The sequence below is a fragment of the Plectropomus leopardus genome, chromosome 4, assembly GCF_026936395.1.
Source record: "Plectropomus leopardus strain MGB_pleo_1.0 chromosome 4, ASM2693639v1, whole genome shotgun sequence".
Taxonomy (NCBI): domain Eukaryota; kingdom Metazoa; phylum Chordata; class Actinopteri; order Perciformes; family Serranidae; genus Plectropomus; species Plectropomus leopardus.
In genome coordinates, this window is record NC_142179.1 from 12,315,015 (window position 1) to 12,328,779 (window position 13,765).

Here is a 13,765-nt window from a genome sequence, read left to right on the forward strand (position 1 = left end):
ATAAAGTGTTGGTCAGCAGATCTTTCTCTAATGTACATCCATATTTATATTTACTTAAATCAGGTGGTCAAAGAATCTGAGCAGCTACATAACTCAGTTTTATTACCAATAAAGACAAAAGACTGCATTCATTCAGTAACATCTTATTAAATAGTTTTAGGAACAAAGAATAAAACATTTTGTTGCTACAATTAGTTTACACAATTTCTCTCCCAGAAGGTTTAGCAAACTTTACTCCATTAAATATACATTTATTTTTTTGTTGTTTTGTTTTTACATCTATTTAAAGATTCTCAACTCATTCTTTCATTTATACTGGTAATATGAGTTAACATGGACAGAAAGCAGTGTTAGAGTAAAAAAATACAATATGAAAAGGTCCTAACAAAATAAAACAAAAAGATTCCACCAAACCACAGATTCCAAATAGGATCAAAATGTATTTACTTTTTTAAATAAAAAGTACAACAAAATGGTGCGCTTTCCAGCATGATTTAAGATTAAACGTTATGATTTGTTTCTTACAAATATTTGCTTGCAAAAACATAAAAATGAAGTATAAAAAAACCCCAAAACATTGAAAAAGATAAAACACTTAATACACAAAAGTATATTCTTCAGGTAGCACCCCCTTCAAAATAACTGAAAGGGATCGATGTCTTTGTGTTTCACACCTCATGGCCACCTTCTTAGGAGCTGCTGGATAAACCCACCTGCGTGTCATTCAAGACAGAAAACCATCAAGGAGGTCTCTACTTGAAATTCAAAGTGTTTTTACTGTAACAATTGTGTGAGAAAGTGTTTATAAACCAGTCAAAAAACAGAGGAGTAAAAGCTAAAAACAAGAGGAAGCTGCCTGTAGGCACAAAGACATCCAAAGTTCAGTTTTATGTTTAGTTATGAGGCAGATTCACCAACAGGGTCTTAAAAAGGCGGCCAGCCAGTGTCGTCTCCTGCATCCAGACACGTCAACACTAAGAACTCCCGGGAGAAAAACCAGGTACACTAAACATGAGAGGACACCTGTATATTTCACTGCAGGACTGAGGGGGTTAAACAGAGAGTGTGTGGAGAGAGGTGGTGATGGGACAGTAAGTGCTGGTCGTATGAACATATGACACAGAAGACAGAGGTCACACGTTGTGCATGTGATTATTATGTGTGCATGTCCTTAAGAATTCACTAAAACAGGTGCCAAAAAGTGTCCAACCCCCAATGTTCACTCTCCTCTCTGAGAGAAGTAGCAGCAGGAGGAGGTGACTGCTTTCTGACCTCTGATCATCACCTGCTCCTGGAGCAAGGTCACGCAGCGTGGGCGCCAAAAACATCGGCCGGTGTGCCAAAAACACACCGCTATGTTTACCAACTGCCCTGTAACACTGCTTCTTATCTACAGCTGCCGATCCAGCGTTTAGATGAGGACGGTGAGGTTTTAGATTTACAGTTTCTGCACACATCAGTGGTCACCGGCTACAGTCGAGCCTCTATTAAGACTTCAGCACTCTCTTTGTTTCTCTGTGGTTCGCTCACATTAGAGAATGATAACACATTTGTTAAGATCAATATTTAAATCCAACATTTTCACAGACTACGACACCCAAGAGATTCTGTGACCTCAATTTCAGCTGTTGATGTTTAACTACTGCAAATGTTTTATTTTACTTGCATACAGTGTTTTGAAAGGTGTAATTAAAAATTAGGGGTCGACAGATCCAACGGCCAATTATCGGGGCCGACATTTGGACCTCTAGTAATATTTTGTCCCTGTGGTATCCAGACAGGGTCACACATTTTGACAGCCGTGACTGTGATATACTAAAATCTGTGACACTTAATAAGAGAGATCAAAATCAGCGTCTCCATATGAATACTGTGGGCGGCTCTATTTTTAGTAACATCCAAATAAAGTATGTGGTAAACACTGGTCACTGCCTGTTCAGCACTATAAGCTGGCAAAAAGTAGCACCACAGTCTGTGGAAATATAAGATTTTAACTTTGCTTCTCGAGCAAAGACAGTTAACATCTGCAAAGTCACAAAAATACATTTGAAGCTGACCCACCACTGGACAACAGGTTTTAAAAGAAGAAGAAGGAAAAGGGTAGATTCTTCCACCAACATTTAAATTATGGTTGGGCATGATGTTATATACCATGGGACAGTAGAAATAACATTTCTGAGCTCTTCGGGCGGGCTATCAATGGCTTGGCTAACAGTCAAGGCTGGACTCTCGCGAGGTAACCTGGAGTCATTCAGTCTGAAAACAGTGTGCTTCATTCTGCTTTGGTTTTCAGGCTGAACAACATGTTTCCTTGAAAGGGTGTGCAACGGGATTTGAGGGACATTTTCCCTCTTTTCTTTTTACATTTTTTTAAATTTCATTTTTCAGCAATGAAAACAAGTTTCCCATATCAATAAAACCTCTGAATTTAATTTAGTTAAGCACTGCCATATTTAAAGGCAGTGCAGCTGCGTGACACAAAAGGGTGTTCGTCGTACCCCTGTTTTTATTTAGACAAAAGTCTGTTATGCTTCATCGGGGCTGAAGACAGCTCTGATTTGGTCAGACATGGAGGAGGAGAGTGATGCTGTAAGAAATGTGTAACATTGAAATAATTTTCCTGATGAACTTTTGAAAGAATCTTCATTTTGCTGTTTTGAGTCTTTTGTTTTTAACTTGAGTGTTGTTTCATGTGAGGCAGACGGTTTTTGTTTGTATAGAAGTAAGATGAAAATGATCAAATGTGACTGATGAGATGGTTATTTTAACCCATGTCTTAATTGAAGTTACAGACAGAACAATTACTATATTGTGATAAATATTGTTATCGTGACGTATAATTACACATCCAATGATGTGTAATTATACAGATATGGCTAAAATGCAAGATTTTAGCCGTATCTCCCCACGCCCAGTCTGAATTACGCGACTGAATCACAGAGTAATGTAGAGAGTGCTGAGGTCATGAATGGGGCTACCGTGCAGCTGACCATGCCATCACAGACTGAGGCCCCAAAAATGTTCACTCACAATGAGCCACTTGTCTTCAGGTCATCAAACAAAAACAACGTTCATACTCAACTATAAATGTGAATATGCACTCTAGTGACACTTCAGGGTTTCAGGACTCTGACACCCGATGTTCTTGGCACCGTTACATGTGCAAACAGTACTTGTAGGAAAAGGCCCTGATTATCAAATTAGACTAAACTATCCAGTTCCAACATGTAAAAGTGTTTTTCTCATTTTTAAAAATAACATGATATAAATGGAATGAAATAGAAGCATCTTACATCAGAAACTATCTTTAGGAGAAACTGCTCTCCACGGGTGAGTTTCTAAAAGCACCGACTCTAGTTGCGGAGTGGCGGTCCATTATCACCATCACACCGACCTTTACAGGGCATGAACACGTAAACTAATAAATATACTTTCAACATTGTGCAAGAGACACATAGACCTGCTTCAAGCAATCTTTAAACATCAACTTTCTTCTCATAAATAAATAAATAACTTTAATAAATGAGATAAAAAGTGAAGAAATTTGGGATGATTAGTCAAAGTAATTTTTTTGAATCGTGACACATGCCAATGCTTACAGAAAAGTTTTGGTATGTGGTAACAGATCAATAGAAGACGTAAAAGATCTTCAAACATTTTGGTTTAGTAAAAATCTCAGCTGGGCTAAATCTTTAGTAGTTTTCTTTCATTTTTTCTCTCATTGTGCTATGGTTTATTTACCAAGATTATAATATTGCAAACTTTTTTGTGATTTTTTGTGAATTATTCCAATTAAAAAACACCAGAGGCACACGGTGTTGTCAAATTAGAGACTTGCTCTTAAGGGTCACACCTGGGTTAATAAGTGACAGGCTGCTGGTGCTCTGAAACTCTCAGTTACTCAGCTTAATAGCCTGAAATACAAAAGACATGAACAGTAACAAACATCAGCAGGTAATTAAATAAAGAGGGATAAGAGTGGGAGGGGAACAGTGACTGAGGATGGGAGGAAGAGGAATGTTAGGGAATTAATCATTAAATAAGTGAGAACTGTTAATAACATCTGCTCCATCTCTGAGTCAATCCAAAGAACAAAAGAAACCCCTAAAACTACATTTAAAGATCCAGTGTGTACGATTTCGGGGCTTTAGTGCCATCTTGCAGTGAGAACTGCAAATTGCAACCAGCTGAAACTTCTCCTGGTTAGAATTCCTTTAGTGTTCATGGATTACATGATTTAATCTGATTTCGGAATCTTTTCTGGATTCAGGATTATTCTGATTTCTCTGGATCAAAGGTAACACAACACAACTAAAACGTTTTGAACATTACAAACTGAAGGTTTGATCTAGATCAAATCTAAGACTGGATTACATGATTTTATTTGATTTCAGAATCCTTTTCTCCTGAGCAAGCCGTTTTCAAATTTTGATACAATCTGATAGCTAAAATTCGATCTTCTGAACAACTCAGATGTTTGGGAAGTTTTTACCGGGAGCCACATTATCGGCAGAGGTCTCCTCCTCTCCAAACAAATGGACGGTGTGATTTAAACAGGTAAAACCACTGAATACAGCAATTTCACAGAAAAATCTGTGTTTTTCCAACCCGTCACAGAGGTGCTGCAAACTGTAGAGGTCATTATGAAAATGCAAAAACAGGAATGATCTCATGAGAGTCAGTGTTTGGTTTGTCCGTGCTGGGCTACAGCAGAAACAACAAGGTGGATTTTATGGATGAGGATCCACTCCCTATTTAGTTATAAATGTCTAATTCTAAGGTAACCAAAACACAGTTCTTACTTTTAGGTGATTAAACTTGACTGAAAACATACTTATCTAATTTACCATTTTTGCCAAAACTTCCACTGAATCCTCCACACTGGACCTTTAAATACTGGATATCCAAACCACAAACTTGACTTTTTCGGACAGTTATTTAAGCGCCAATTGAATGCATGGATGGGAAAACCAAGTAAGTTTGGATAGAAGCAGGGGTGAAAAATGTATGCCCAATTCCTACATTAACACACATTACTGCTTAAAGAAGAGACACATGTGAGAGAAGATCCACACAGAGGATGACAGATCTCCTCCTGCTTTTTAGTGGTACCAACACTACCAGAATTTAAGCACACAAGGTTTGTCTGACAAGGCCACATGTCTGTTACTGTGTGCCATTAATGTGACTTTTCATCACGGCAGTGGAGGTATTATTAAAAGCTTGTTTCGTTTTGCAAGTGCCTTTGTGTGTTAGAGGTAAAATAATAAAGTTAAGGTCATCAAATAAAAATAAAACCTAATTTTGTTCCATTATAATGTATAGTTTTGGTCTTGTTAGTGACCGATGCATAATACTGACACATTAAAGAGATGTAAACCATGTTACATTGGAGGTCCTGTGAATATTAGAGCTCTACTACATTTGAAAAATGGGGGATGTGAGTTCAGTGTGAGAAGATGATGTTCTGCTAAACGGGTCTCTGAGGAGAAGAAATGGGGGCGCGAGCTGCAGAATGAAATTCTGCTTTTGAACTCGGGAGGCAGATAGTGCAAAAATAAAAAACTCACAATCACTTTGCATGGCTAAGGGCACCTGACGAACCACTTCCATCAATCTGCATGACCCCGACGTGCATTGTAGCGCTCAAGCTAGTTCTGTTGAGGCTGTTGGTGTGTGAGCATGTGTGTGTGTGCATCTTTAATGTGGTTGCATAATCAGTTTAGAGGCAAATTATTCATAATAAAATCTGCATAATCCTCATTTGACATAATCAAATCTACTGTGCTTTTAGTAGAATGTGTTTCATAAAAACTGGGCAGTTATCTAACATTCAGCTGCGATTGTTTGACGTCCATCCGTCTCCTTCTGGATTAAAGTGCAAATAAATTAATGCACAAACCCGTTATTCTCTCGCTGCATACACACACGCACACACACCAACTGACCTCCGCATGGTGACATCTTTTATAGCATGCTGTGACTTGCTATAGCATGCTTAAAATAGCATAGTGGTAAGTGGGAGAAGACTGACACGAGCTAAAGAAAACACACACTGACGGGAGGGGGGGGGGTGGGGGGTGTCATATTTTTTTCCACACAGAACCTGCAACACTTCTGTCTTCCGCTCTCCCATCCGTTTATCTTAGTGTACCATCCCTTGCTCCTCAAAATCAGCAAAATGTAAAATTTTGCAGCACCACCCCGTTGGCTATACCCGACTCTCCCCCGGTGCTGTGCCTCCCTCCCCTCCCAGTCCTCCCCCCTTCACCCCATCCCCGTGTCCCATTCTGTTGCTGCAGGCGTCCCGTAGCCTCCCCCACTGGTAGCCTTGGAAGGTGGGGCTGATGGGGAAGTACTTGAAGACGGGGTGTCTGCGGATAAAGTCCATCCCAAACGGCAGATCGTACGATCTCATCCCCTCCAGTTCTGCAGCACTGAGGCCCGCGCCACGCTTCAGCTTCCTGATGCCTCGTTCTTCGGGGGTACCTGGGGAGAAAAGGAAGACAGATTAATCACAGCTTACTTGAAATCCATACACTAGTCAGGTTCCATTAACCCTAAAATTGTGCAAATTCAAATTGGGGATATAAAATACAGCTAATGGAAACACATCACCTTCTCAAAAAAGTTTTTACGCTCGCATGAGGTGGTATTTCAGACGCTTCTAAAAAGCCATATTTTGCAAAACTGCAATGGAAACACTTTTTTTGCTTTTATAAGTCACATGATGCTTGTCAGTGGGAACTGGCTCTCTCGGGCATGATGCAGCAGGCAGAACTCTTGAAAAGTTGAGCAGATCATGCAGAAGTACTGAATCCACAATTCCTCTGTGAAAACGTAGAGTATCACCTCCCAGAAATCCCTCATACTTGGCCGCTCCCACTTCTAAGGGGCACGCCTTTCCATTATCGCTCACATAACATGCCTACGTTGCCTTTGATTAGACGTAATGACGGCTAGTGCGGTGGCTGCTATAGGAATAAACCTGCTAACGTTTTGAACATCCATTGCCATGCTGCTTGGAGTGTTATTGCGAGAGGAGAAGTCATGTAACATCACTCAATGGAGATGCTGTCGTCTCGCTATTGTGTTTCATCGTCATTTTTAAAATATTGCTTAAGTTTTGTGCAAATCTGTAATGGAAACACACATACTTAAAACAACATGAAATGATGCATTTTCCTTTACCTAACTCTCGCGCCCACTTCAGACCAAAGACATGTTAAAACTTGCAACCACTTATAATGTGCTGGTCTGCCGTGTGCTGAAAATCAGCCAGTTTACACCAATGCAACTAGATTGGACGGTTTAATGTCTTCGTAGCAACAACTCGTTACTTCTGTTGGAAAAACCCAGCTTTTCAGATACTGTACAAGTAATGACTGTAAGAGTAATTTGTCAGAATAGTGTGTGTGTGTGTGTGTGACGTGCACATACAGCCAGTGGCAGCAGCGACCCACCAACCAACACCAACAAACTGTGAGGTCAGAGACTGACAAGGGTGTCAACAGATGCAGAGACGTTACTGAAACGGGCTCTGGGGAGATGGGGGCTGTTGTCAGAGAATGCCACAACAAGCAAACCTGCCGTCTGCTGACAGTTTGTAACCGTCATGACCAGCCGACACTGCTTTGCTACGAGCTGACTGGCTGCTGAGACAAGTGAGGTGCCTCACATTGTAAAACAAGCTGCTGGCGACTTGACGAGCTGAGTTGCAGGTGACACCATCAGCCGGCTTGAGTCGAGCAGAGATGAACCAGTTCAAGCCGCTCCAACTCTTTCCTGCACATTCTAAAACGGTTTCGCCTCGTTACAAAACTTTCTTTGTCTGAACTGGGCTTTATGATGTAATTCAACACAAAGAAATAGGTTGTTCCTCTGTTATTTAACCAGGGCCAGGTCACAGCGGCAGATGTCTTCTCCCAGCTCTCCCAAAGGCGTTTGGAGAATGTCGGGTCAAACCAGCACATTCTGCTTTTATAACAATACCTGTTCCTCCTTGGCACAGCCACAATATTGAAATTTTATTACTGGAATTTTCCTCTGTATCCTGCCATTATATTGTCATCAATATCATCCAGCAAAAAACTTTATAACATAATACATATAATTATCAGTTTGATGTGAAAAAGAGTGGATTAAACACCTTACCAGGGATAGTATTGTCCAAAATGAAGGCGACTGAGCCGCCGACAAACATGGCAGTAGTGAGGAGCACGTTCAACACTTGGTCAATCCCAACAATGCCTGAGGAAGACAAAGAGACGCGGATTAGTAACTTAGTAACTGACTTAAATATGTCTTTTGTTTTGTTCACATGGAATCACTCAGACAGCAGATGAACAACACCAAGACGGCACGGCAACAACAAAAAAAAGAAAAATGAAATGTGTGCGACAAGATGTTGCAATGGTGTGACGTATTGTAGTATAGTAAAAAAAAATGTATAAAGAATGGAAAAAAACACTACATAAAATTTTTGTGTTTTTTTAATTTTATGTAATTATTCTAGCAATGTCAGTGATTGTTCAGAGCTCCTGTCTTTTTACCTTGTGTGAAGGAGCTATGTAACATCCGATTGTAAATTCCATCAAGGAGGACAGCAAAAAGTTAAATATTCCAACTTTGAACGGTAATTTCGTCCAATGCTTTTGCCAGCATCACCTTATTTTAACATCCTGCTTTCATTCAGTTAAAATGATACTGTGTTTGCTGTCTCCTGCGTACGTAAATCCATGTGAACGCAGCATTGGTTTCAGTAACTTTGAATCTCTAACCGAATTATTTTCACTCACGCTTATGTACATACATACGCTTATGTGTGTATACATGTTGGGATCTCTCCCGTGCACTCACCGGTGACCAGCGGGTTCTGTTTGAGGTAGCTCGGCAGCATCAGACCGAAGAAGATGGAGAAACCCAGAACAAAGAGGTTCCTGGAGGAGTTGAGGTCGACAAACTGCAGGTTGGAGAGTCCCACCGCTGTGATCATACCAAAAAGGGTGCAGAACAGAGCGCCCAGGACAGGGTCAGGCAGAGAGGCAAACAGGGCGCTGAATTTACCCACGAGCCCCAGCAGCAGCATCATGGCGGCTCCGTACTGGATCACACGTCTGCTGCCCACCTGGAGGACCAATCAGAGATCAGAGGGAGCGAAGGGAAAGCCAGCCAGTATTGAACAATTAAAAAAATAATACATCATTGATTATTAGGATGCTACACATTTACAGTTGAATAGTGCATCAGTAGATAAACTCAACAGCTGACTGAATATCATCAAATATTGTGACTGATGTTTCCTGCTCACACACGAGAGAAGTGTGTGCATCTCAAAGTTTGTTTATACCTCCAACTTAATAAAATGACACTTTTTTTTTTTTTATTAAAGATATTTTTGGGAAATTGTCTGCACTATTTAAAATGAGAGAGAGAGAGGCCTTAGCTGGTCCTGAACCTGTGGTGTTGCGTTGAGAACTCTAAATAATATGGGGTCTCCCCTGTGAAATAATCATGCACGCAACAATGACACTTTGTAAAAACATCTATATCAGAAAGCTAGTGAAATTTAGTTTAACATACTTTAGGGCTGTATTATAAATGACTTTGTCTATTGGTCTATCTAAAAATGTCCCAACAAACAAAAAACAAATGCCCCAGACTTACTTATTCAATTTAAAAAAAAAAATGAAAACAGTGAAAAGAAGATAGGTTTTTAAGAGGTCACAAATCATAAAAACTTCTGATAATTGTTTCAGTCACATTTCATTTGCAAAAATATAAAGTTATAAAGTTGCCATTCAGTTTTCTGCTGATTAACTATCAATGAAGCAACTTGCTGTCTCAGCTCTTGCTAAATTATTTGCACAATTAAACCATTATGGAAAAAGAAATAAAACCACTAAATCAAAGTGTGCAGAGAGGCTCATATAGCGAATCTACTGTAGAGTATCATAATTATCAGGTAAAACATATGTAATGTTACAAAAAAAAAGGCAGGATAAAGAAGAGAAATAAAATGAGTTCAGGTGTCGGTTACCTTCGTGATTCCCAGGACGCCTATATTTGGACTGGAAGAGGTGGAGCCATTTCCTGTCCCGAAAAGACCGTCCACCACACAGGAAATACCCTCAACAAATATCCCCCTACAGAGACGGAAAAAAACCCAAACCAATTTAAGTACCTTTCATATTCACAAAAAAACTGAAAACAGTGAAAAGAAGGACAGGAATAAAAAACTGGAGAAGAGTTACCTGTTAATGGCGTGGATGGGAGGTGGAGGAGCACACGAGAGACGAGCACAGGCGTAGTAATCTCCGATTGATTCGATGATGCTGGCCACCACCGCACTCATCATACCGATCACACCTGCAGCTGTTACAGTAGGAAAACCCCACTGGACTGCAGAGGCAAAAACACAGTGAGTCAGAACTAAGAAACAGCTGAACGTAACAGAAAATACAAAAAAAACAGACTTTTGTTTAGTTTTTAAGACAATGTTATACTTGAAGTTTAATTTCCAAATGTGTTCTGATGATGGCCAATTTCTCAGTAATATCTGTCTCTCCTCAAACTATTTCTACATTAATCTGTATTTAAAAAAAACATCCTACTGTATACAGTATTTGCTCATTTCTGTGTACTGTAGACATCATAGCTGCATTATTTTGTGCTGTACATTTTATAATGTTTTAACTATTTTGTGTATATCAAATTTACACCACTTCCTGCAAAAACAATAACTTTTTGAAACTTATTTTTTATCTTCATGGACTTTTGATCTGATTAGATGGTGAAATGCATTTCACTGTACAGGTACTTACTGTGTGCAAATACAAATATGATTATGAATCTAATCTGATCTTAAACTGTCAAAACACTGAGATCATTATTCCTCACTACCTGATCGTAGTGCAACTAAAACCCGTCCACGTGTTGGCCGCCTGCAAGCTGCGTCGCCCAGAGTTCATGGAGATTAGTCATAACATCAACAATCCCTTCAAACAGCCACATGTACACAGAACACACACACTTACATGGATATGGGATCTTAAACCACGGTGCAGCTACGAGGATTCCTTGACGTGCGTCTGTGCGGGCGTAGAAGCCGTACTTGTCGACCTCCGGCGGGAAAACGTCAGTCACAGTGAAAATGAAACACAGCAGCCATGACACCAGGATGGCCATGATGATCTGGGTGAAAAAGGAAACGCTCATCAGAGATTCTCACTGAATCTGTGATTGCTAATCACCTGTCCATCACCGTCAGCTTGTAGGTTGTCGTAGTTAACAGTACAATATCATAGTAGGATGTGTGTTTGGATCCCAGTTTGCAAAAGTTTGGTTTAAATAACAAAGGAGATCATAGTTTAGGTCAAATTTCTTCATTTCACCCTCACATTTCAGCTCTTGGTCAAACAAAAAGGGTGGAGGAGGTGTGGGTGGAGGTTAAACAGTCCTCCTGCTCTGTTAATTCCTGCATTATTCACAAAACCTCGCCCAGTTCTGATCCAATTTATTGTAAGCAGGGGTCCTACAGCTGAAGGCAAATGGGATTAAAGACTTTTTAAGACTTTTTTAATGCCTCTTGCAACTGAATTTAAGCCTAATTTTACAAAACAAAAATTAAAAAAAGCAAAAAACATGAACATGAGGAATTTTATCTAAAAATTTATAGTAACATAAAACATGACTTTATGGGGATATATGGAGACACATTTAATAATTATCATCTTTAATTTACCAATTGTTTAAAATGCCAATAGACTGCTGAGATGTTGATTTAAGACATTTTAACACCAGTAAGGGCCTTATTTTAAAATCACTGAATCATGGATTTTAAGACTTTTTAAGGATCCGCAGGCACCCTGTAAGGGATCAGATTAAATTCTTCCCATAACTATAAACTGCCCTCATAATTTGTTTCATTTGGAAATATGTTCAGGCCATTTTAACCTTTTAAAATGGCTTCAGGAGATTTTTGTTTGCACAGTCCTGTTTAAATCCACCTAAAATAAAACATGATATTTGGAGGTTTCATTCTTTTAGCGCGGGGGACTGCTTCTGTCTTCTAGGTCATCATGTTGTGCGCTCTTGATGATGTCATTACATTATTTACATGCAGTCCAAAACCACACAGTGATAAAACAATCAAAATGCTTTTGAACTCTTCTAAAAAAATGTATGTTAGAAATATATGTTTCTATATTAATAATAAAATGTGATGGGAAGCTATCTGAGGAGAAAGGTAAGGGTAACTTTCATGTGAATTTAAGAGTTTTTATTATTCTTTATATGACCAGCAGAGGGCAGGAAAAGCCTGATGTACACTGCACAGACACATGCAAAGGGAAAACCTCTTCACCTCCCAGAGAGAATGATATTAGCTCTGTTTAATAATTTGCGACTTAGATGGGAGATCAGTTTGTGGTGGAAGCAGCGGGGCAGTTATAAAGAAACCAAAGTTAATTCGCTCAAAGGCAAAATATGAGAAGTGGAGACCAGACAGCTTGTGCAAAAGGCAAAAACCTGAGGCATGTATGTACTGTTATGAGAAGTTGTGTACTTACAGGAAACATTTTGAAGACCTGCAGCCTGTAGGACGTCCAGCCTTTCTTGGCTCTGTAGATCGGCAGAGGGAAGTGAACGTTTCTGGCATACTGAGAGAAAAGCAGCACCAAGAAGATTGTCCTGCAGACAGAAACAATCACCCTCAGTTTGATGGATCACAGTGTCTTATAATTATTTTCTTTATTGTTTATTCTCCCTCGAGAAAACTGATCCTGTGCGAACATGTTCCATTTCCTCCCATCTACGTCTGACTCTGACCCCAGAGGCCTCAAAGCCAATCAATTATCTTAACTGTCTGGAAAAAAAGAAAATCAGTGGCAATTACCGGCACATATCCTCTGTCCCTGAGGAGCGAGAGGAGGCGGTTTCCAGCTACAGTGTAAATAGCCGTGACACAGCAGGAACTGATGTCACACCACATGAATATCACAGCTCTGAAGTGCATCTTCCCCCATGAGTCACTCCTCTGTATCTTTACAGCCTTTAATGATACAGTATGCTTTTTCCTAAGGAAAAAAAGGCTTTCTTTATGTCCTTTTTATCTGCTCAATCTTGGGCTGCAAATATTTTCTGTGAAGGAGATCTAAAAGGTTCATTCAGCTTAAATCACTTGAAGTGCATGAGCCACACGTGACCCTGTGAATAATCATCATCAAGTATTTCACTGCTGGAGAGATAGTCCTCTTATACAACCGAGAAATTGAAACTGGTGCTACATGACCAGAAAAAACTGAAAAAAGGGATGTGGTATTCGCCTTCGCTCAAGATGAAGAAAACCTACAACTACCAGAATGCACTGCACCGCACTGGACCAATAAACGCTCCGGCTTGTGGGTGACACGGGGTTCCCACACATTCTTTCACAATTAAAATTTTTGCTGCCATGTATTGATCTTCTAATTTTGGAGCTTGACTGTTCATTAGGAGCACCCCGTAAATATTAGTACCTTTCGTCATTCTTTGCACCACACTTTCAGAGTGCAGAGTGACTTCTGAGTGCAGACGGAGCAGCAGAACGCTACACGTAGCTAAACTTAACCCTTTTAAAACCTATTCTAAAGCTATTTAACCCTTTAAAACCAGAGCAAATTAGTTTCATTTCTTTTAAAAGCATGTGGAAAAAAGGCAATGACAAATCTGTTAGAAATGTATAATAAGAAGAAATAAATAGAAGCTGACAGAGCAAATGACTTCA

General features: G+C 39.7%; 1 protein-coding gene across 4 annotated transcripts in view; it reads right to left on the reverse strand.

The window, feature by feature from the left end:
• Positions 1-77: 77 nt before the first annotated feature.
• slc23a2 (solute carrier family 23 member 2) overlaps positions 78-13,765 on the reverse strand; it is a 52,784-nt gene continuing 39,096 nt past the window's right edge. For all 4 annotated transcript variants that reach the window (XM_042487449.2, XM_042487448.2, XM_088076573.1 and 1 more), the window contains 7 exons: positions 12,570-12,690; positions 11,037-11,193; positions 10,254-10,401; positions 10,040-10,145; positions 8,860-9,127; positions 8,155-8,250; positions 78-6,489 (listed from right to left, as the gene is read on the reverse strand). In XM_042487449.2, coding sequence (XP_042343383.1) covers positions 6,212-6,489; positions 8,155-8,250; positions 8,860-9,127; positions 10,040-10,145; positions 10,254-10,401; positions 11,037-11,193; positions 12,570-12,690 — 1,174 coding nt within the window. In that variant the 3' untranslated portion in view covers positions 78-6,211. The remainder of the gene's footprint in view (positions 6,490-8,154; positions 8,251-8,859; positions 9,128-10,039; positions 10,146-10,253; positions 10,402-11,036; positions 11,194-12,569; positions 12,691-13,765) is intronic.